Source organism: Pecten maximus, chromosome 6 (genome assembly GCF_902652985.1).
Source record: "Pecten maximus chromosome 6, xPecMax1.1, whole genome shotgun sequence".
Classification (NCBI taxonomy): Eukaryota; Metazoa; Mollusca; class Bivalvia; order Pectinida; family Pectinidae; genus Pecten; species Pecten maximus.
The window spans coordinates 11,183,924-11,207,590 of NC_047020.1; the positions used below are offsets into that span (position 1 = coordinate 11,183,924).

At 37.0% G+C, this 23,667-nt stretch overlaps 2 protein-coding genes across 3 annotated transcripts in view; both read left to right on the top strand.

Moving 5' to 3' along the window:
- LOC117328955 (cytoplasmic FMR1-interacting protein 2-like) overlaps nucleotides 1–3,658 on the top strand; it is a 33,834-nt gene extending 30,176 nt beyond the window's left edge. Inside the window, exon 30 of one of the 2 annotated variants that reach the window (XM_033886589.1) lies at nucleotides 449–616. In XM_033886589.1, coding sequence (XP_033742480.1) covers nucleotides 449–616 — 168 coding nt within the window. Of the gene's footprint in view, nucleotides 1–448 lie in introns of both variants that reach the window. The other variant, XM_033886588.1, reaches the window with a different exon arrangement.
- Nucleotides 3,659–12,091: 8,433 nt separating this feature from the next.
- Nucleotides 12,092–21,946, top strand: LOC117328956. Its single transcript, XM_033886590.1, has 6 exons — nucleotides 12,092–13,722; nucleotides 15,308–15,436; nucleotides 15,880–15,984; nucleotides 17,768–17,855; nucleotides 18,210–18,315; nucleotides 20,930–21,946. The coding sequence occupies exons 1-6, from the start codon at nucleotides 12,108–12,110 to the stop codon at nucleotides 21,011–21,013; spliced, it is 2,127 nt and encodes a 708-aa protein (XP_033742481.1). The 5' UTR covers nucleotides 12,092–12,107; the 3' UTR covers nucleotides 21,014–21,946.
- The last annotated feature ends 1,721 nt before the right edge of the window (nucleotides 21,947–23,667 follow it).

Genomic DNA, 23,667 nt, shown 5'->3' on the forward strand with positions numbered 1-23,667 from the left:
ACTGAAGGAAAGAAAACAACAACAAAACTTAGATCATAAGATAAACATTTGTCTTTCAAGCTTTAAAAAAGAACTTTTAACATTTATGTTATCTATACAACGTTTTAAGAATCAATTAAATGAAAACTTTTTTATGCTGTTAATGTTCTGTTACTACAGAGTAAAGTTTTTAAACAACCCAAATAATATTTCATTTACAAATTAATATCTTGCAGTTAATTCAATCATGGATTGCAATTATGTGAATGACAACAAAATTTGTGATACATTTGTATTCTTTGTAGATAAAAGATACAATAAATTAGGATGTTTTTTTAACCAGGAGGTATTGTTTTGCAAGTATAATGGGTTTCTACAATATCCCCTGGATATAAGTCTTAATACCATATTACATCAGCAATGTATCTATTTTCTAAACTGTACCCTAAAAAAATCTTTTTTTTTACAGCAACTAAAGAAGATGGTAGACAGAATAAGGAAATTCCAAATATTGAACAATCAGATATTTGCTGTGTTGAACAAATATCTAAAGACCAATGACTCAGACAGTATTCCTGTAGAGCATGTAAGGTGTTTCCAACCACCAATCCACCAGTCCCTTGCTACCACTATATGAACACTGCAGGACGAGGATTGTTTATTAATCAACACTGCAGGACGAAGACTGTTCATTGATAAACACTGCAGGACCAGGACTGTTCATTAATCCACACTGCAGGACAAGGACTGTTCATTAATCCACACTGCAGGACAAGGACTGTTCATTAATCCACACTGCAGGACAAGGACTGTTCATTAATCCACACTGCAGGACAAGGACTGTTCATTAATCCACAAGTCTTCCGCTACAGCTATATTGACACTGCAGGATTATGTCTGTTCTTTAATCCACCAGTCCCAGTTCATTTGATAGGATACAGAGTATAGACAGAGAGTTGTGTACCAGTATTTCACTTGTATATTGGTAGATTCCATCAGCTATCTATCGCTGGCACTGATAATATATACAGTCCATTTACTTAATATCTGTATCAAAGATGATAATGAGAGTTCACTTTCACTTAGTCGGGTGGTAAAAATGGCTGTATTAAAAGGCTGAAGGAAAAGTGGATGTGAGTGTTGATCCTGGTTATTTGTGTATCGTAAAGAGAGTTTCTGTGACAATGGAATCTGTTTAATACTAAAATGTATATGCTCAGTAAGTTACAGAGGCATTGATCCAGTATCAGTAATAGATGGGCTGTTCATTACTTATTTGTCAATGAGTTAGATACTTCAATAGTAGATGGGCCACCGATAGAGGTATGGTACTTCAATAATTGTTGGGCTCCTCAATTCCTTTAGAAGACATCAGTAGCATAGGCTACTCACTGGTATTACTTACAGGAGATACCAACATATTATGAGATTAAATCATTATTACCTTTTCATTTAGTTTGTGACATTTTAAATCTAACTATTAAATTATGAAAGCGATTCATAAATGCCAAATCCTAACAATACCTAAACTTCAATAGCTGCTTTATCATGTTTTGTTTCTTTGTTTCATAAAATAAAAATTAAAAAATTTTGTCATCAAAAAAATGTTTTTGAAGGTTATTACAGTGACTTGTCCTTGCGATCAAAGCACTATGTCGTGAGCTATTACAGAATAAAATCAAAATATGACAAAAAATGATTATTTTAATGTCATGAATTTTAAAGACAAAATACCATCAAATGCAATTAATCGTTCATAGCAAATAATTACTCTTAGACTAAATACTTAGTAATTAGTATTACACACGTCTCATTTTGCTGTGTATAGGTAAATGAGATTCTGTAAGCTCATATTTTATTGGAATATTAAGGTATATGTATACATTTATGTATTATATGTCCTATTGTAATCATACCCAGCTATAAAGAGTGTTATATATGCCTGGCTGCTATATTGAAATGGATATAGCCTAGAAATTTTGGTTGTCAGTATTAAGATATTTGTAGTATATGTGTAATGTCAAGATTTGCTTCAGATAGAAATTAATGAAGCTATTTTCATTTTCGGATGTAATTGACAAAAAGAGATTTTAGTACATCCACATTCTTGTGTGAACTACACAAATCTATGATGTAATCATCTAAATGTATGTATAATTTAAATGATTGATGTCTCCGCCATCTATGTCTTTGATCTGTTTTCGCTTGTCTATTTATAGAATCTCATTAATGAGTATGATCACTTTTAATTTGCGACTGTTATTATATGACTAAAGTCTGTATGGATAATGCTTCACAATATAATCAAGGTTATCCTGAAACACTTAATTTTAGGACTTCCTTAAATAATTTACTCGATTGTGTCTTTAATCTCTTACCTTTCTAAGGGAAACTGAATAATCAATAGATCTGTCATACTCTCCTGTTGACCTTTCTGAAGGAAGACTGGATAGTTAATAGATCTGTCATAGTCTCCAGTAGACCCTGCTAGATATAATTCTAATCTTTATACTAATAATGGTATCGTAACAGTACCATTGCAGTTTACGTCAGACAGGTAGAAATGTCACGCTTGTGATACATAGCATTAAGGATGAAGTCAAACCTTAGCCTGTTTGTGTGGCCTCTATAACAGGAATTTTCCTGTGTTTATAAATCTGTCAAACTTCAACATTCCCACACTATATTAACTTCGGGAAAAAAATAAAATATATTAACTTCGAAATTCTTCCTCAATTTTTTATGTCCTTCTATAAAAAGTATATTCAGTCTCTAACAATAATTTACATTCTGCTATCACTAGAGTAAAATTGAGTAAAATTAATTTGGGGAAATGTTAAAGTAGTAGACTAAGTACCTTTGGGCATTTAGTGTTTTATATAGGATCTCATGCACTTGTTAAGATGTCAACCAGTGATAGGGTTTGTGGTTTTAAGAAATAATTTATCCAGCAAATCAGCCCATGCCAAGTAATTATTAAGTCCGATAATATGTTATGTTTGTAGTAAAATCAACAGCGAATTGGATTTCATTTTCATGTAATAAGCCAACTTGTAAGTAAAAGGTTATGTGTTGGCTGTCATTGGCATGTTAACTTAGCTAGCAACTTTTATGAAAATTCTCTTTTGATCATTCTGAGAGTGGGGCCCGGAACTGAAGTTCAAAGCTCAAGAATCTGCGTCTTTAGAACATTAAATACTGTCAACAGAGTAGACAAGTAAAATGGTTGTTTCAGAGCAAAAAGCTTTATTGATGGATGTGGGAAAATGTGATTTTGTACTTAGAATATATCATCAGCATGACTTTTTAATAATATGTATCAAAGAGAATAATTCACTATTATAAATTTATCACAATGTGTAAAGAATCGTGTATCCAGATTCTTCAGATACTTATATTCAGCCAGTGAAATTATGAGGAGTAAATAATTTATTCTGAATTCTCTTTACAATTTATGTAATGGCTTTTCCATTATAGATACAGAGTGCGTTTTATACTGCGATTGTGTCTGGCAGATTCATTTATATATTTTATATATGAGTGGAACAGTGAGGCATTTTATGTATTGTGCAATACAGGTCCTACAAAGCTGGAGTGACATGTTATATACTTTTGTGTACATTATTGATTTAGAGATAATTATGTAAACACAATTCAATAAATTATACATAATAAATTGCATGATCTTTGGCTTAGTCTTTTAACAAAACCATTTTCTTGATTTATCCACTGACAGATTGGATTTTGAATTTTAGGAGACTGACTAACTGAAGGGCTGTAGGATAGTACGAGATATGGACTAACAGAAGGGATGTAGGATAGTACGAGAGATGGACTAATAAGGGATGTAGGATAGTATGAGAGATGGACTAACAGAAGGGATGTTGGATAGTATGAGAGATGGACTAACAGAAGGGATGTAGGATAGTACGAGAGATGGACTAACAGAAGGGATGTAGGATAGTATGAGAGATGGACTAACATAAGGGATGTAGGATAGTATGAGAGATGGACTAACAAGGGATGTAGGATAGTATGAGAGATGGACTAACATACGGGATGTAGGATAGTACGAGAGATGGACTAACAGAAGGGATGTAGGATAGTATGAGAGATGGACTAACAGAAGGGATGTAGGATAGTACGAGAGATGGACTAACAGAAGGGATGTAGGATAGTACGAGAGATGGACTAACAGAAGGGATGTAGGATAGTATGAGAGATGGACTAACAGAGGGGATGTAGGATAGTACGAGAGATGGACTAACAGAGGGGATGTAGGATAGTACGAGAGATGGACTAACAGAAGGGATGTAGGATAGTACGAGAGATGGACTAACAGAAGGGATGTAGGATAGTATGAGAGATGGACTAACAGAAGGGATGTAGGATAGTACGAGAGATGGACTAACAGAAGGGATGTAGGATGGTATGAGAGATGGACTAACAGAAGGGATGTAGGATAGTACGAGAGATGGACTAACAGAAGGGATGTAGGATAGTATGAGAGATGGACTAACAGAAGGGATGTAGGATAGTACGAGAGATGGACTAACAGAAGGGATGTAGGATAGTACGAGAGATGGACTAACAGAAGGGATGTAGGATAGTATGAGAGATGGACTAACAGAAGGGATGTAGGATAGTACGAGAGATGGACTAACAGAAGGGATGTAGGATAGTACGAGAGATGGACTAACAGAAGGGATGTAGGATGGTACGAGAGATGGACTAACAGAAGGGATGTAGGATAGTACGAGAGATGGACTAACAGAAGGGATGTAGGATGGTATGAGAGATGGACTAACAGAAGGGATGTAGGATAGTACGAGAGATGGACTAACAGAAGGGATGTAGGATAGTACGAGAGATGGACTAACAGAAGGGATGTAGGATAGTACGAGAGATGGACTAACAGAAGGGATGTAGGATAGTACGAGAGATGGACTAACAGAAGGGATGTAGGATGGTATGAGAGATGGACTAACAGAAGGGATGTAGGATAGTACGAGAGATGGACTAACAGAAGGGATGTAGGATAGTACGAGAGATGGACTAACAGAAGGGATGTAGGATGGTATGAGAGATGGACTAACAGAAGGGATGTAGGATAGTACGAGAGATTAACTAACAGAGGGGATGTGATATGGTATGAGAGATTAACTAACAGGGTATGTGAGATGGTACGAGAGATTAACTAACAGAGGGTATGTGAGATGGTATGAGAGATTAACTAACAGAGGGGATGTGAGATGGTATGAGAGATTAACTAACAGAGGGGATGTGAGATGGTATGAGAGATGGACTAACAGAGGGGATGTGAGATGGTACGAGAGATGGACTAACAGAAGGGATGTAGGATAGTATGAGAGATGGACTAACAGAAGGGATGTAGGATAGTATGAGAGATGGACTAACAAGGGATGTAGGATAGTATGAGAGATGGACTAACATACGGGATGTAGGATAGTACGAGAGATGGACTAACAGAAGGGATGTAGGATAGTATGAGAGATGGACTAACAGAAGGGATGTAGGATAGTACGAGAGATGGACTAACAGAAGGGATGTAGGATAGTACGAGAGATGGACTAACAGAAGGGATGTAGGATAGTATGAGAGATGGACTAACAGAGGGGATGTAGGATAGTACGAGAGATGGACTAACAGAGGGGATGTAGGATAGTACGAGAGATGGACTAACAGAAGGGATGTAGGATAGTACGAGAGATGGACTAACAGAAGGGATGTAGGATGGTATGAGAGATGGACTAACAGAAGGGATGTAGGATAGTACGAGAGATGGACTAACAGAAGGGATGTAGGATGGTATGAGAGATGGACTAACAGAAGGGATGTAGGATAGTACGAGAGATGGACTAACAGAAGGGATGTAGGATAGTATGAGAGATGGACTAACAGAAGGGATGTAGGATAGTACGAGAGATGGACTAACAGAAGGGATGTAGGATAGTACGAGAGATGGACTAACAGAAGGGATGTAGGATAGTATGAGAGATGGACTAACAGAAGGGATGTAGGATAGTACGAGAGATGGACTAACAGAAGGGATGTAGGATAGTACGAGAGATGGACTAACAGAAGGGATGTAGGATGGTACGAGAGATGGACTAACAGAAGGGATGTAGGATAGTACGAGAGATGGACTAACAGAAGGGATGTAGGATGGTATGAGAGATGGACTAACAGAAGGGATGTAGGATAGTACGAGAGATGGACTAACAGAAGGGATGTAGGATAGTACGAGAGATGGACTAACAGAAGGGATGTAGGATAGTACGAGAGATGGACTAACAGAAGGGATGTAGGATAGTACGAGAGATGGACTAACAGAAGGGATGTAGGATGGTATGAGAGATGGACTAACAGAAGGGATGTAGGATAGTACGAGAGATGGACTAACAGAAGGGATGTAGGATAGTACGAGAGATGGACTAACAGAAGGGATGTAGGATGGTATGAGAGATGGACTAACAGAAGGGATGTAGGATAGTACGAGAGATTAACTAACAGAGGGGATGTGATATGGTATGAGAGATTAACTAACAGGGTATGTGAGATGGTACGAGAGATTAACTAACAGAGGGTATGTGAGATGGTATGAGAGATTAACTAACAGAGGGGATGTGAGATGGTATGAGAGATTAACTAACAGAGGGGATGTGAGATGGTATGAGAGATGGACTAACAGAGGGGATGTGAGATGGTATGAGAGATGGACTAACAGAAGGGATGTGAGATGGTATGAGAGATTAACTAACAGAGGGGATGTGAGATGGTATGAGAGATGGACTAACAGAGGGGATGTGAGATGGTATGAGAGATTAACTAACAGAAGGGATGTGAGATGGTATGAGAGATGGACTAACAGAGGGGATGTGAGATGGTATGAGAGATTAACTAACAGAAGGGATGTGAGATGGTATGAGAGATTAACTAACAGAGGGGATGTGAGATGGTATGAGAGATTAACTAACGGAGGGGATGTGAGATGGTATGAGAGACTAACTAACAGAAGGGATGTGAGATGGTATGAGAGATTGACTAACAGAGGGGATGTGAGATGGTATGAGAGATTAACTAACAGAAGGGATGTGAGATGGTATGAGAGATTAACTAACAGAGGGGATGTGAGATGGTATGAGAGATGAACTAACAGAGGGGATGTGAGATGGTACGAGAGATGGACTAACAGAGGGGATGTGAGATGGTATGAGAGATTAACTAACAGAGGGGATGTGAGATGGTATGAGAGATTAACTAACAGAGGGGATGTGAGATGGTATGAGAGATTAACTAACAGAGGGGATGTGAGATGGTATGAGAGATTAACTAACAGAGGGGATGTGAGATGGTATGAGAGATTAACTAACAGAGGGGATGTGAGATGGTATGAGAGATTAACTAACAAACTACGTATCATTACCGGTCTTCCATCATATGTGAATATTACTGCTCTATATTTTGAAACAGGTTTAGAAAAGTTATCAGAATGAAGGAAAACGAGGAGACTACAACTTTTATCTAGTATAAAAAATAGTACCACTCCTCAAATTCTTAATGACCTATTATATCACCTAGTGTTGCTTTTAACAATCCCTATCCATTAAGAAACAGAAATGATTTTACGGTTCCAAATCATAGACTGAACAGTACTCGATCTTCCTTTTTACCATCAAATTTACTTTCTTGGAACAGTTTAATTCTCATCCAGTAAATCGCCAAAATGCACCTTCTTTCTACAGTTTTTGGGAACGAAAGTTAAATATTTTGCATACTAAGTTGAGGTACAAATGTTGTTCTTCAAACTATGATCTTTTCAGAGTAAATCTAATTGAAACTTCTGAGTGTTCTTGTGGAAATCCCTGTGAGAATGCCTATCATTTCTCTTATACATGTCCTCGTTATATTATACAAAGACGTACCCTTTTCTCTAATTTAGAAAATTTAAATCTGGAGGTTGTCATTGATTTAGACTTACTGCTCAAAGGAAATGAATATCTGCCAGTAGATGTAAACACAATTTTTTTTTAGAAAATTATTTGAAATCCAGCCAAAGGTTTCAGTAATATGATATGATATATACATTTGTAAAAAAAATTGTATTCATTGTGATCACATTATGCTATTTCTCAATTTATATACATATTGTATTATGTATTGTGGAGAAGGCCTTAGTAATGTTGTAATAACTTGTGCCTAATCCTTTATGCTTTTGAAGCAAATAAAATATGTTTAAATCAATCAATGCAAAGTACTTTCAAGGCAATGGCAAAAACACGAGGAGTTACTACATGAAAGGATCTGGTGAGGAGAAGATCGACCTGGAAATATAACACAGGAAAAAGACATCGGTGTGCTGGTGGACGGAGATCTTCACCGCTCACATTCAACAAGCAGTAAGTAAAGCGAATAGTATACTTGGGCTTATTCACAGATCAATCGTGTACTTAGATAAGATAACATTTAAGCAGTTATTCAAGGCTCTGGTTAGATCACATATCGAATACGGCGCCAGGCGCAGATCCAGGAATTTGAAAAGGCGGGGGGGGTCCAGTAATTTAGTGGTAATGCGAGCGCCGTAGGCGCGAGCCCGGATTTTTTTGGCGAGGGGTCTGGGGGCCAAAATTTAGGAAAATGAAATGATTATAGCAAATTTTGCAATCTTTCGGGGATAAGATTTCCAATAAGCGGGGTTTGGCATAGGCGTTTTCATCGTGGACATCTGGTCTTCCCGAACGTGTTGTTGATTCACCAACGATAAAAGACTTTGAAATTAAAATTGATAACCACTGGAAGGACCTTAAACTAAAATACAACCATTTGGCGGGTTATAAAACAATATCCAAGAGAAACACTAACACTTTAAACCACTTTAAACTTCAGATATGGGCGCCGTTTTACTAGTATTCCCATTTGGTGATGATATAGAGGCATATTGCCTGCATCCATATCATATCGTATCATATCATAGGTATCATACCGTACCGTACCGTTTCCCATTCCATTCCATTCCATTCCATTCCATTCATGTACATGTACATAGTGGATAAGCTTAGAAAGATTGCTGAAGTAACTTTGACAATGAATTTTAAAAAACAACAGCAACCAAGAGATGCATTATGATTAATTAGTGTTGGTAGCTACTGTGGGGATTGTATTTCTCCATGTGCGTATGTGTCTGTGTTTTTTTTTCTAAAACAATATTTGAGTAAAAAAAAAAAAACCAAACAAACAAACCAAAAAACAATTTTCTGCCTTTGTTGCGTATCGAACCCCTTCTTCCTAAATAGAGGAAACTAAATTCGGACATCCTCTGGACTTTTCTATTCCAACCTAATTCCGACTAGAAAACAGACCCTGCAAAGTCACATGGCGGTATACAAGAATAACATTGGTTTCCCCAGAGATTGTGGATGATGTCTGGGCGCATATTGTGTGACAAGTTGGTTAAACACACCTACTTTTAGTGTGCATTGGAGAAAAAGTTGAGAGTAAGTATTGTTTGTCCACAGGGTTAAGTTTCAAGCCGCGCCAGTCCGAGAATGCGAGCACAGGGACCGGCACAGGGTTCGTTACAAATCTATGTATGATGTAACATGGATCGCAGGTTTTCTACATGTATAAATATATCCTTATAGTTACTTATATTTGTTTTCCAGTTTAGCAATATTATTATTCCTCTTTACGGGACTCATCCTTTGGATTATAAGTATTTCTGTCACTTACTATTCTGTTGTGTAATAGTAGCTCATATCTGGTTAGCCCGAGTTTTCTCTGGCCCTGTCACCATGTCTGGTGTAGGGCCAGAGCGCACTACTATATGAAAACGTGGAATTATCCGACACCGTTTGGTGTCGCTAAGAATTTGGTGCAAATACAATAAAATCGGGTGTGACATAACACCTACCTTACATGTATGGATAAATGAGATATTTATTTACCTCAGAACACCCATTTAGTCCGGATCCCATCTAGGTGTTTTATTCCGTCCGTATAGACCCTCGCTTTACGCTGGTCAAAATTTCATACTTGACTCGATGCCATATATGGCTAACTATGTAGGTCGCGTGCGGCCTAATTACCCTAATCGGTGAGCGATGGAGCGAAAAGAAAAAATACATTTATTTTTTACATATTTTACCCCTTATAATTTAGGAATAATGAATTTTTGAATTTAATATAACAGGTTTTGGGAAATAATAAGCTTAGTTTTCTTAATTTAAACTATGCAAGAAGAAAAACACAATAAATCATATATGGTCTTTTCGGTCCATTGCATTCCGATTCGGGTGGTTAGTCGTACTGTCACTTACAAAATGATGGGTCAATAGTACGAAATTTTGACTTGCGTAAAACGAGGGTCTATATGGACGGAATAAAACAGCTAGATGGGACTAAATGGGTGTTCTAGGGTAAATAAATATCTCATTTATCCATACATGTAAGGTAGGTGTTATGTCACGCCCAATTTTATTGTATTTGCACCAAATTCTTAGTGACACCAAACGGTGTCGGATAATTCCAGGTTTTCATAAAGTAGTGCGCTCTGGCCCTACACCAGACATGGTGACAGGGCCAGAGTAAACTTGGGCTAATATCTGGTGTAGGGACAGAGTGCACAACTTTATGAAAATGTGGAATTCTCAAATACCGTTTGGTGTTGCTAAGATTGTGTTGCGAATGCCATAAAATCGGGCATGACATAAAATCTACCTTACAGATAAAAACACTGTATATTCAATATACTTCATTTGTAACAAACTCCTGTGATCAGTTTCCCTTGTCCAAATTTTGTGTCGGCGATCTTGCTATTGTGAAAGAATAGGGAAAACACATTCCTTCTGAGTGTACTGACAGGAATCGAACCTGGTTCTGGCTTGATAACAACGGCTCTACGTCCTGAGCCAATTACATTTTTTTTGTAGCTGAGTGACAGGGAAGTATCCCTATGTGGTGGGAATTCAAAATTGTACAATAAGTGGGGTTGACCCTCTAGGGGCCTAATCAGGGGCCAGATCAGGGGCCAGGTCAAAAGTGGTTGATTTGGCGAAACTGTTATAAACAACTTCTTCTTTGAAACTAAGTTAGTGATGAGCTAAAGTCTACAACTTCGCTGATTAAAGAAAATGATGGATATACCACATATAAACCCAATTTAATAATTTACAGCAAATAAATACTTCGCCCTGTAGACTAGTATCTCACTACTGTGATCAAAATGTTTAAAAAAAAAAAAGCAAAATAATAATAATATTATTGTTTCCTTTTGGTAAATTCCGAAAAACTACGGCCTGATTGTGAATTTTAATTATTTTTTTTTTTTTGTATTTCAGATGATTTTACAGATGGCTAATCCCCTCTTTAGACTTTTCCGGTCTGGAGCTGCACATGGCTGCGGAAGGAGCTTTTCTTTGCTCCACAATATCAGTTCTTGTGTTCCTTGCACAACCATTTCCCTATCTGCCCTTCATGGTGATGTTAATCCACCGTTTCTTGGAGTCCGATTGCAACATATGGGATGTAGAAAAGGTACCAAAAAAATAGGGCCATACTGTGAAAACAACAGGCTGTTTTTCTTCTCAAGCATCACTAAAGACATGCACCACAATGAATTGGATATACAAGACAATATGGTTGTACTGAATTGTCACGATGGAAAAACAATATTGAAAGATTTTCTGACTGCGGCTGCATCTGGGGACAAGGAAGTGAGCAGCAGAGCATTGGTGAAAACTTTGGATGATATCATCGCTGCAGTTTATTCCAATGGAAATTATCCATTCAAGAATCTATATAATATGTTTCAGGATCAAAGTTCCACAGGAAAAAGAGGATTAACTGGTAATACTGGTTTGGTACAGCTATTTGGAGGCCAGTCCTTGTTGAGAGACTTTTTCAGTTGTGCAGAGATTAAACCCCTTTTATCACTGATCAATGAACATTTGCATGCTATGACTGCAAGTGAGAAAACTCACGTATTCTTTTGTCTAAACTATCTGGGAATTCAAGAGATGTATGCCAACGACCCAGTGATGCACAAACTTTTTTATGTCCTAAATGAACCAGCCGGAGAACTCGGTTATGAAGATCTCAGGAAATTCCAAATGGTTCTAGAAACATATTGTAATCCAAATATAGTAAAATACAAATTTTTGCTTCCACATTTTAAGCATCTGAATTCTGTTGGGTTTCTAAGTGCAATGGAAAAACAACAGTTTGTCCAAGCAATATCGTACAGCAATACCAGGAGCAACATTTATAACTTGGTTGGGAACAGCATGTGCACAGTGCATTTTTCCCAGATTTGGCATGCGCTTGTCACAGATGAGAATATTATGAAATGTCCTGAAAATATTGTGACTATTTTAAACCATATATGTTCTGCACCAAAAGATATAGTTCCACACATCATTAGAAATGATATCTTTGACAGAATTGAAAAACAATTGATTGCAAAACTGAAGCATGGAGACCTCCGACTTCTTGTTAAAGTTTCGGCAGTAAAGAAATACCTGGAAATGCAACTTGTTTCTAAAAATTTGCAACTCACAATTAAAGATCATTGGGAAAAAATATTGCACACCATGCCAAGTTTGAGTACTGTTGAAATGCTGAGTGTGATGACCTACTACAGGATGGAGAGTTTTCACCTCTCACAGGAATCCTTGAGGATTCTTACCCAGCATATGGAGGAGATTTTCCCAAAGTTACAGCCAGTTTATTCTGTTCGGTTTCTGAGCATGTTAGGTGTAATGATAAGGAAACACAAAGGAGAAAACCTCTCTCATTTCAATAAACTGTTGACTTTAATGAATACTCATTCTTATGCTGACATGTTTCAAAATGTTCGCATGTTTGAGAAATTACTGATCAAGTGGAAGCTTATCTGTCTGTCGCCCGATGCCTTCAAGATGTATGTAGAGCTGAATTTGCTTTCCAGGCAAGGGTTTGGGAGAGACAGAAGGTGGCTACCCATAGTTTTAGACTGTATAGAAAGTAAACTTGATAATGCAACGAGAAGGGATTTGATGGAGAGGATTTCAGCTGTTTGTAGAGGAGAAACACATTTAAAGAAACTTCTTCAAATTTGTTTCAATCTCATTCACGTTTCGGACGTTAGCATTGACAAATGTAAACACACTGAATTTTATAACGAGGTTCTACAATTGATCGATACAAAGTTGTCTGACTTAACTGATCTGAAAGAGTTAGCAGAATGTTTTTCATCATCTCTTGATTTCAGATCAAATTACAGACATTCAGTAAGTGTGAAGGATACCATTAGCAACTTGATCGAGAGGGTATCAAAAGTGATTTTACTTCCACATTCAAGATCAGATGCTGTACTGCTCGGTGAAAATATAAGTCATCACTACTACAATGAGTCTAATGCTTTTTTTCACCTCACGACTCCCGCTGTGGACCAGCTGGTCACAAACTTATTGAAGGAAGAGCAAACATGTAGTCTCAATTGTTTTATTGCTCTGACTAATCTGTTAGAATCTGGTGCAATGAGCAGATCAAAGTTGGAAGAACTTGAAAAGTTTGCAGATGTGTTATTTAGAGAAAACATGGACTCCATGAGGATAGACTCCTTATTGCTGGGTTTGGACAACTTGTGTCTAGCAGGTGTTTTTCCCAAGAAGACTCTAAGAGCCGTTCTTTCATCAGATTTTCTAGATGTTGTGGATCAGTGCATCAACAAAAAGTCTCAGCGAGGTTAGTTGATGATTTTCGATTGTTTTAATGGCTTGTTTGTGGATGATGATGATTATCAACATATCCTTAACAAATTAAGTATTTACTGTGTAAACAGAAGACATTTTTTGTTGAGATTGTTGATACATCATCCTACCTGTACTGTAGCGTGTTAGTGATACCTTACTACCACTTACATCATCCTACCTGTACTGTAGCTTGTTAGTGATACCTTACTACCACTTACATCATCATACCTGTACTGTAGCTTGTTAGTGATACCTTACTACCACTTACATCATCCTACCTGTACTGTAGCTTGTTAGTGATACCTTACTACCACTTACATCATCATACCTGTACTGTAGCTTGTTAGTGATACCTTACTACCACTTACATCATCCTACCTGTACTGTAGCTTGTTAGTGATACCTTACTACCACTTACATCATCCTACCTGTACTGTAGCGTGTTAGTGATACCTTACTACCACTTACATCATCATACCTGTACTGTAGCGTGTTAGTGATACCTTACTACCACTTACATCATCATACCTTTACTGTAGCTTGTTAGTGATACCTTACTACCACTTACATCATCATACCTGTACTGTAGCTTGTTAGTGATACCTTACTACCACTTACATCATCCTACCTGTACTGTAGCGTGTTAGTGATACCTTACTACCACTTACATCATCATACCTGTACTCTAGCTTGTTAGTGATACCTTACTACCACTTACATCATCATACCTGTACTGTAGCTTGTTAGTGATACCTTACTACCACTTACATCATCATACCTGTACTGTAGCTTGTTAGTGATACCTTACTACCACTTACATCATCCTACCTGTACTGTAGCTTGTTAGTGATACCTTACTACCACTTACATCATCCTACCTGTACTGTAGAGTGTTAGTGATACCTTACTACCACTTACATCATCCGACCTGTACTGTAGAGTGTTAGTGATACCTTACTACCACTTACATCATCATACCTGTACTGTAGAGTGTTAGTGATACCTTACTACCACTTACATCATCATACCTGTACTGTAGCGTGTTAGTGATACCTTACTACCACTTACATCATCATACCTGTACTGTAGCTTGTTAGTGATACCTTACTACCACTTACATCATCCTACCTGTACTGTAGAGTGTTAGTGATACCTTACTACCACTTACATCATCCTACCTGTACTGTAGAGTGTTAGTGATACCTTACTACCACTATATATGATACGATCATGGGAACAATAACTCCGTGTATATAAGTAACGTAGCATGTCACTGTTTGCAAGTGTTAATGACTAGTGATAGTTGTATAGAGATGCATGTAAAAAGTTGTTTAAATGTTTAAATACAATATACATTAATTCTTTATACATTTTAATGTAAAAAAAATGTGCACGTAGTGAATCTAGTGCATATTTCGATATCTACTAGATGATAAACATGTGTCTAGGAAGGTGCGAAACCCCAGTTTGCAATTCTGCATATTTTCACCTGGAAAAAGCATATACATGTATACACCTGTACAATTGTATATACGGATTCCACTGTATCTAATATTGAAATATTTCATTTATTTCAGTTGTGTGTGTAGAACATATTGAATACCATCTGCTGAGACTGAACCGCACTGTTGTCCTCGACTGTCCAGAATTGGACATTCCTTGGTTTTGTGGGCATGTTGGTGTTGAGAAGAAATCCTACCCAAAATGTATGTAAAGTAATTAAAGCTGTCACTATTTCAAGTCAAACTTAATAAATCAGTCGTGTATGGCCCATGTGTGTGTCAGTTGATTGAAGTCTTCGTGTAAGCTATTTGCATCACTTTTGGAAGTATGGTGCAGTTGTATTGTTCGTGAGTAGTAGGATGTTAGCACTATATTATATGGATGCCATGGATATCATTAAGAAACTAGCTTTGTCTGACTGTTTCTAGGGAAGGACAATATTCTAGAATAGTTCTATTTAGTGGGATTTTTCTTTTTAAACCATAATGTTAATGGGGTCTATTTCATAGAAATCATAGAAAATTACAATTCTTTTGATGTTTAATTCAGTGAAATGTACATTAGTATGACAGCTGTTTGTAATGCAGACACATTTTTTTATATATGTTTTGATTTTGTTTTTCCTTGGTTTTTTCTTTTTATAAAGATCTCATTAAATACTATGAAATGACTGAGACAGCGCTGTGTAGAATTCTAGGTGGGAAGGAGTTCCTTGGTGTGAATTCAACAACCCGACTCAAGCATATCGTAGGTAAGGAAGTAATTGAAATTGAGGTTAATGGGAGATGAAACACTCGTAAAATGCTGTCTCCTGAGGAAAAGAGTTCCGATAGAATACCTATATTTGAGTAAAGCTTGTAAGAGTTATCCCCCTGTGAACCCTGATACATACATATACATGTATTGTAGTTGAGCTATGACACCTGTATACATGTATTGTAGTTGAGCTATGACAACTGTATGCATGTATTGTAGTTGAGCTATGACAACTGTATGCATGTATTGTAGTTGAGCTATGACACTTGGAAAACATCAGAAATATATATGGGCGATAATTCCTCTTTAATTGATAAAAAAAAACCCCCCAAAACCCCAAAATAATGTGTTCGTATTATTAGTTTCCATGGTTAGATTATGTTTTTATTTTCTTCCATAATCTTCTGAAATTAAAAAAAATAAATTTCATAGTCTATAGCTAAAGGCTATATGATTTGATTCATGATATTTGTTTTTGATGTTCAGTTTACATATTTTGGTAAAATGAAAATGTCCCTCAAAATAAAATTCTTACATGTAAGTTTCTCAATTAAGATATAATTTTATTTGTGACCATGAACATTTACTGAGAATTGAGGCATTTTTTAGCCGACCATTTGAGCTGCCCTGCATCTGTGGTCTGTCCATCATCTGTAAACAATCCTTGTTATCGCTATTTCTTGAGAAGTACTGGGAGGATTTTTCTCAAACTTCACATGTCGGCTATCATTGAACCTTAGTCCCTAGTTGTGCCCATTTTATTTTGAGTGTAATAAATTTAAAGGAAACAAAATAGCTGCCAGGTCCCCATCTTTGATTTTGACAATCAGAGTTTGTTATTGCTATTTCTTGAGAGGTACTTGCAGGATTTTTCTCAAACTTCACATGTAGGTTCCCTAGCTTTGGTCTCTAGTTTTACATGTTCGATTTTGAGTGTGATTGGGGAAAAGGGGACAGGCAGCCATCTTGTATTTTAACCAATTGATTTTTGATATGGCTATTTCTTGGAAAGTACCCGAGGGCTTTTTCTCAAATTTCACATGTTTTTTCCTCTTGGTCACAAGTTGTGTCCATTCTATTTTAAGACTGAAAGGGAAAACAATGGCTGACAGGCAGCTATCTTAGATTTTGACGGTTGAAGTTTGTAATCGTTATTTCTTGAAAAGTACTTGAAGGATGTTTCTCAAACTTAACATTAATAGTTGTTTTGGTCCCTAGTTGTGCCCATTAAATTTTGAGTGATTGGGAAAGCAAAATGACCAACAGGCAGCCATCTTGGATTTTTACAATTGAAATTTGTAATTGATGCACTCAGAACGTTTTCTTTCTTGGTCATCATGTGTAGGTTCCTCATGTTAAGAGATTAGTGGAAGAGTTTCACAACAAGCACTGATTATCTTTATGCGTTCAGCTTTTAATTTTAGGTCAGCGCTTTGGCTTCTGGGACATCAGTGATGCATAATTAATTAGCTCTGATTTTCATTCAGAAGAAAATTGTTGTCAATATCTTGTCAATTACGTATAATATCAGTGAAAATAAATCACTCTGAGGTATTTTTTTTATTCATTTATTAAATGTGAGACTCCATTCCCTGAAAACTGGCCATCATTTTCACACATGAATATGGTAGATAGACACATTGGCTTTAAGTAAGAAATGAGCAAGCCTGGATCTTGCAATTAAGCTCAAGGCTTTCTTTGCCCATAGACATGAGATTTGATTGTTGATTTTGTTAAATATTTGTTATTTGATGTAGTACAATCTTTTCTGATTTTAGATTTCCAGTGCTTTTTAAGTTCTTATGGCCATCCTATCCGACTAGACAGACTAGACTTGGACAAACCTTTACCTGCTGGTGTTCAAAAGTAAGCAGTTCTTTAAGACTATTCTCAAATACCAAAGTTGTTACAATGTTAGTTTGTCAGGAACATTAAAACAAAGATTGGTTGTTTAGGTATGACACACTGTCCTCTCCAGCTTTCCGTAAATTATTTCTCTGATATGCTTCATGGTCAGAATGACTGAAAGAATATTGACTAAATTTGATTTTAAGCATCAGAAGGTAAATGGGACTGATCATATAAATACAGAGTCTAGCCCATCCTCCCAGAGGGAGGAGAAACATTAATGGGTAAACAGAATTGTATAAATGGTGGCGCCATGATTGAACTGTTTCTTATCTGTGTCCTGGCTCTATAATGTTCACACTTCCATTATAGGGTTGCAATAGATCTGCTTCCTGACATTCTTTGGGGCAATAAACCTGAGGTCATGTTCCAAGAGAAAAAAAGACATTTGGAAAAGGAAGACTACAATTATATGCAGGTCAGTAATTTCCATGATCATTGAATTCAAGTAATGTTATGTAAGTTCAATAAATTCCAAATTTCATTATTGCACATCATTTCTATATCTCATCAGTGGTCATATCTCTTCAATAAAATATCACATCTCTTCAAATTCCATCTCTTCAAATGCCACATCTCTTCAAATCTGTCATATCTCTTTGCTGAAATTCTCATTTCTGTCTCACAACTTTTATCTCATCATGTTTTGGATGGAGAATTATTTCCATCTCTAGACAGAAAGGATGTTTCTTTTTGTATTCAACAATGTGGTTTGTCAGTTTTGTTTTGATATTTCATTGGAGTTATGCCCCTTTGCCTTCATGTTAAAGTCACAACTTCTGAAATGGTAGCAGTGACATTTTTATTTAATGTTAAAGTCACAACATCTACGTAAACAGTGACATTTTAACGTTGGTTAATTAACAATATAGATTAGAATGACAAAATGTTTACCAGGATCCAGTATCTCCAGCATGTCAACCCTGTCTAGATATAACTTACCAATAATATAGCACTGTTTCCATAATGATATCATATTGGAAAGAAAATAAAGAAATACAATCCAGATGAATCCACTCATCAAAGATGTAAATAGTCTGTACATAAAAGTAAAGGTGGCTAATGGTTATATATATTGTAGACTGAAGGTGTTGGTAGTCGGTACATAAAAGTAAAGGTGGCTAGTGGTTATATATATTGTAGACTGAAGGTGTTGGTAGTCAGTACATAAAAGTAAAGGTGGCTAGTGGTTATATATATTGTAGACTGAAGGTGTTGGTAGTCGGTACATAAAAGTAGGGGGAGCTAGTGGTTATATATATTGTAGACTGAAGATGTTGGTAGTCCGTACATAAAAGTAGGGGGAGCTAGTGGTTATATATATTGTAGACTGAAGGTGTTGGTAGTCCGTACATAAAAGTAAAGGTGGCTAGTGGTTATATATATTGTAGACTGAAGGTGTTGGTAGTCCGTACATAAAAGTAGGGGGAGCTAGTGGTTATATATATTGTAGACTGAAGATGTTGGTAGTCGGTACATAAAAGTAGGGGGAGCTAGTGGTTATATATATTGTAGACTGAAGGTGTTGGTAGTCGGTACATAAAAGTAGGGGGAGCTAGTGGTTATATAGATTGTAGACTGAAGATGTTGGTAGTCGGTACATAAAAGTAGGGGGAGCTAGTGGTTATATAGATTGTAGACTGAAGGTGTTGGTAGTCGGTACATAAAAGTAGGGGGAGCTAGTGGTTATATATATTGTAGACAGAAGGTGTTGGTAGTCGGTACATAAAAGTAGGGGGAGCTAGTGGTTATATATATTGTAGACTAAAGGTGTTGGTAGTCGGTACATAAAAGTAAAGGTGGCTAGTGGTTATATATATTGTAGACTGAAGGTGTTGGTAGTCGGTACATAAAAGTAAAGGTGGCTAGTGGTTATATATATTGTAGACTGAAGGTGTTGGTAGTCGGTACATAAAAGTAAAGGTGGCTAGTGGTTATATACATTGTAGACTGAAGGTGTTGGTAGTCGGTACATAAAAGTAGGGGGAGCTAATGGTTATATATATTGTAGACAGAAGGTGTTGGTAGTCGGTACATAAAAGTAGGGGGAGCTAGTGGTTATATATATTGTAGACTGAAGGTGTTGGTAGTCGGTACATAAAAGTAGGGGTGGCTAGTGGTTATATATATTGTAGACTGAAGATGTTGGTAGTCGGTACATAAAAGTAAAGGTGGCTAGTGGTTATATAGATTGTAGACTGAAGATGTTGGTAGTCGGTACATTAAAGTAAAGGTGGCTAGTGGTTATATAGATTGTAGACTGAAGGTGTTGGTAGTCGATACATAAAAGTAGGGGGAGCTAGTGGTCACATAGATTGTAGACAGAAGGTGTTGGTAGTCGGTACATAAAAGTAGGGGGAGGTAGTGGTTATATATATTGTAGACTGAAGGTGTTGGTAGTCGGTACATAAAAGTAGGGGGAGCTAGTGGTTATATATATTGTAGACTGAAGATGTTGGTAGTCGGTACATAAAAGTAGGGGGAGCTAGTGGTTATATATATTGTAGACTGAAGATGTTGGTAATCGGTACATAAAAGTAAAGGTGGCTAGTGGTTATATATATTGTAGACTGAAGATGTTGGTAGTCGGTACATTAAGTAGGGGTTTATAGTGGTTATATATATTGTAGACTGAAGATGTTGGTAGTCGGTACATAAAAGTAGGGGGAGCTAATGGATATATATATTGTAGACTGAAGATGTTGGTAGTCGGTACATTAAGTAGGGGTTTATAGTGGTTATATATATTGTAGACTGAAGATGTTGGTAGTCGGTACATAAAAGTAGGGGGAGCTAGTGGTTATATACATTGTAGACTGAAGATGTTTGTAGTCGGTACATTAAGTAGGGGTTTATAGTGGTTATATAGATTGTAGACTGAAGATGTTGGTAGTCGGTACATTAAGTAGGGGTTTATAGTGGTTATATAGATTGTAGACTGAAGATGTTGATATCTTTTAACAAACGTAGAATGTTTGTTTTATGAATTTTTGTACCATTTTTAACATATCATTCCGTTACGTCTGTTGTAGGTGAAAAGGGATTGCATGCGTGGACTGGCTTTATCAGGAGTCGAACATCTTGAAGAATACTACACTGACAAAATCTTTAGATAGATATTCTGTGATTTCTACACGGATATCACTTAGTGACGATGTTGATTATTATCTGGTAAGAATCCATAATGTGGCCAGTTCAGGGACAGACTTGGACAATGCGATGGTATGATTAATACATCATTTAATCCAGGAGACTGTTGCTATTAGCTCATTAAAGGCCAAAGGGTGTGTTGATGTCAGCTCAACAAAGACCAAGGAGTCTCTCTTGTGGATTGTTAATCAAAGCCATTGTTGGCAGCAACAATTGTGTTCTAACTCAACTTTTCCACTCTGTGTTTACTATATATTTGAACATGCATAACAGTTTGTGCCAAAAAGGTTTTGACCTAAGATTGCCATGCACTATAGGTTTTGATTGGCTGATTGTTAGATCTGTAATTCAATTGATACATTTGAATTTTATTACAATAATAATCCCTTTGATGGTTTGATAACAAATGACTCCTTACATAATTACTCAGAAACTACCATATATAAGTTGGTGTTCAGTTAGATATGAAGAAAATAATAGCACAGTTCTGGAGATATATATATGGTTATATGGAACAATGTATCTACAGGGGCGGCTCCAGGACTTGATATGTCGGGGGTTCCTTCGACACAAGATATGTCGGGGGTTCCTTCAAATTGTGTCGTTTGTTGTCTACCAAACCCAGGGCATTGATGGCTTCTTCAGGTACATCATGTTTCTTTGGGGAAAACTCAGTAAATCTCACAACTTGATCAGCCATGTTCATCATGTTTCGTAACACAGGAACGACACTGACCTAAACAATACATTAGTTCAATTGATAAGAAATACACCAAAGAGGAAGAGTTTTAGCTCAACCTGTTACGAGTAACCGAGAGCTAATGCTGTCACCCCGTCGTCCGCGTCCCACCCCAAAACTTTAAAGTTTTTGGGGTAAGTTTTTGGAACGCTTGTAAGTCCAAAAGTATACACCTCATGCCCTTCTTATTTGGTTTATACATTTGTTAGACGTCTAGGAGTGATGTTATGGCAAAATAATGCAGAAAAAAATTGTGATTTTTCGCATTTTACCATTTTGTGGACTTAACTTTTTTGGCACCAAAACTCACTTTAAAGTTTCGGGGATAAGTCCAAAAGTATATACACCTATCACCCTTCTAATTTGGTTTATACATTCATTAGAGATCCAGGAGTGATGCTGTGGCAAAATCATGCAGAAAAAATTAGTTATTCTTTTTTTGGCATTTTACCAATTAGTGGACTTAACTTTTTTGACACAAAAACCCACTTTAAAGATTTTGGGGGTTAGTTTTGGAAAGCTTGTAAGTCCACACCCTTCTTATTTGGTTTATACATCCATTAGAGGTCTAGGAGCGATATTATGTGACATACAATTTCAAAATGACATGCTTATACATACATAAAAAAATGAATGTATAGTGTGATTGCTGCCGTGGTGAGATTTCGCAATCATTGATTGCACTTGTTAGGTACTGTTGTTGAATGCGAGGTCCCACACCTTTGTATTTCCAGCCATGTGTCAAGGTCCACCACAGCATTGGCTTTGCATCTTGTTTGTGCCCTGTCCCCTTCTGTCAATAAGATTCACAAGTTTATTTGACGGGATTCTCCTATGTTTCCCTCGCTGACATAGATAAGGGTAAGACAATCCTTCCTGACGTTTCCAGAAATGCCTACAAAAGCAACCTCCTGATGAAAGGCACACTTTAACAACTTTCTTGAGGATATGACTGCATATACATGCAATTGGTATGATTTTATTTAGTATGGTTTTGGAAAGGTTGATAGCTTTTTTTGGGACATTTTCTGTTTGATGTCGTAGGTCACCGTCACCAACAATCGCCCTCTGATCCAGAAGAGTCTTAAAATTCCCATGCAGTTTTCATGACTGGGTCTGAGCTATGACGACAGTCATCTCGATGACTTCGGGAGGGCAATGTTCTGTCGTCCAAAAAAGTACGATTTCGACAATTGTCTCGAGTACCTTCATGTTCCTGGTCTTCCTCTCTTCTATTTCAGCATTTATTTGATGGTGAACTGACACTTTACCTACCTCCTTGTACTTAATAAAGTTGGTCCTCTGAACATAGTGTACATAAGGAGTTCATGGCCAGTGCCTGTTTTTCTTTGAGAAGAACTGCTGGTATTTCCAGAATTGTGCCGAATCTTGTGAAAATGTTCATCGAACCTCTCCACACCAATTAGTATGGGGTTCGGTCATAAGTTTTCTGACTGGTCCACTGGAAAACAAAGCAGTGCAAACAATGCTCCATCAGTTGAGGGGTAGTACACAAGGCCAGGGAACTTTGGAAGCCATGAAAGCTGAAAACTTCTGTCTCTGCCCAAAATTTGTTGATAGAAACTTGTAACTGCTGTCTGACTTGATTTTTTATTATATTGTACTTTCCTTCATCTATCAGTCCTTTCCCGATAAACGTATGGTAAGTTTGATTGTGTGGCATGTACAGTAGAGGGAGTGTTATCAACTTTTGTACGTTCTGTATTGAGATCTTGTGAATCATCATCGTGACGTCTGCAATGTAATACAAATGAACATTAGTATTACATCTACTATAAAAATCAATTTCATGTATCAAATACATAGTATGTAAAAAAAGGATGCATTCGACCGATCTTCGAGATAAGTTCCACTGTTTAA

Coding starts and splice junctions, on each gene's coding strand:
- LOC117328956 (XM_033886590.1), top strand. CDS start 12,108: ATGGTTCTAGAAACATATTGTAATCCAAATATAGTAAAATACAAATTT. Junction 17,856..18,209: donor TTACCTGCTGGTGTTCAAAA/GTAAGCAGTTCT, acceptor CTTCCATTATAG/GGTTGCAATAGATCTGCTTC. Junction 18,316..20,929: donor AAGACTACAATTATATGCAG/GTCAGTAATTTC, acceptor CGTCTGTTGTAG/GTGAAAAGGGATTGCATGCG.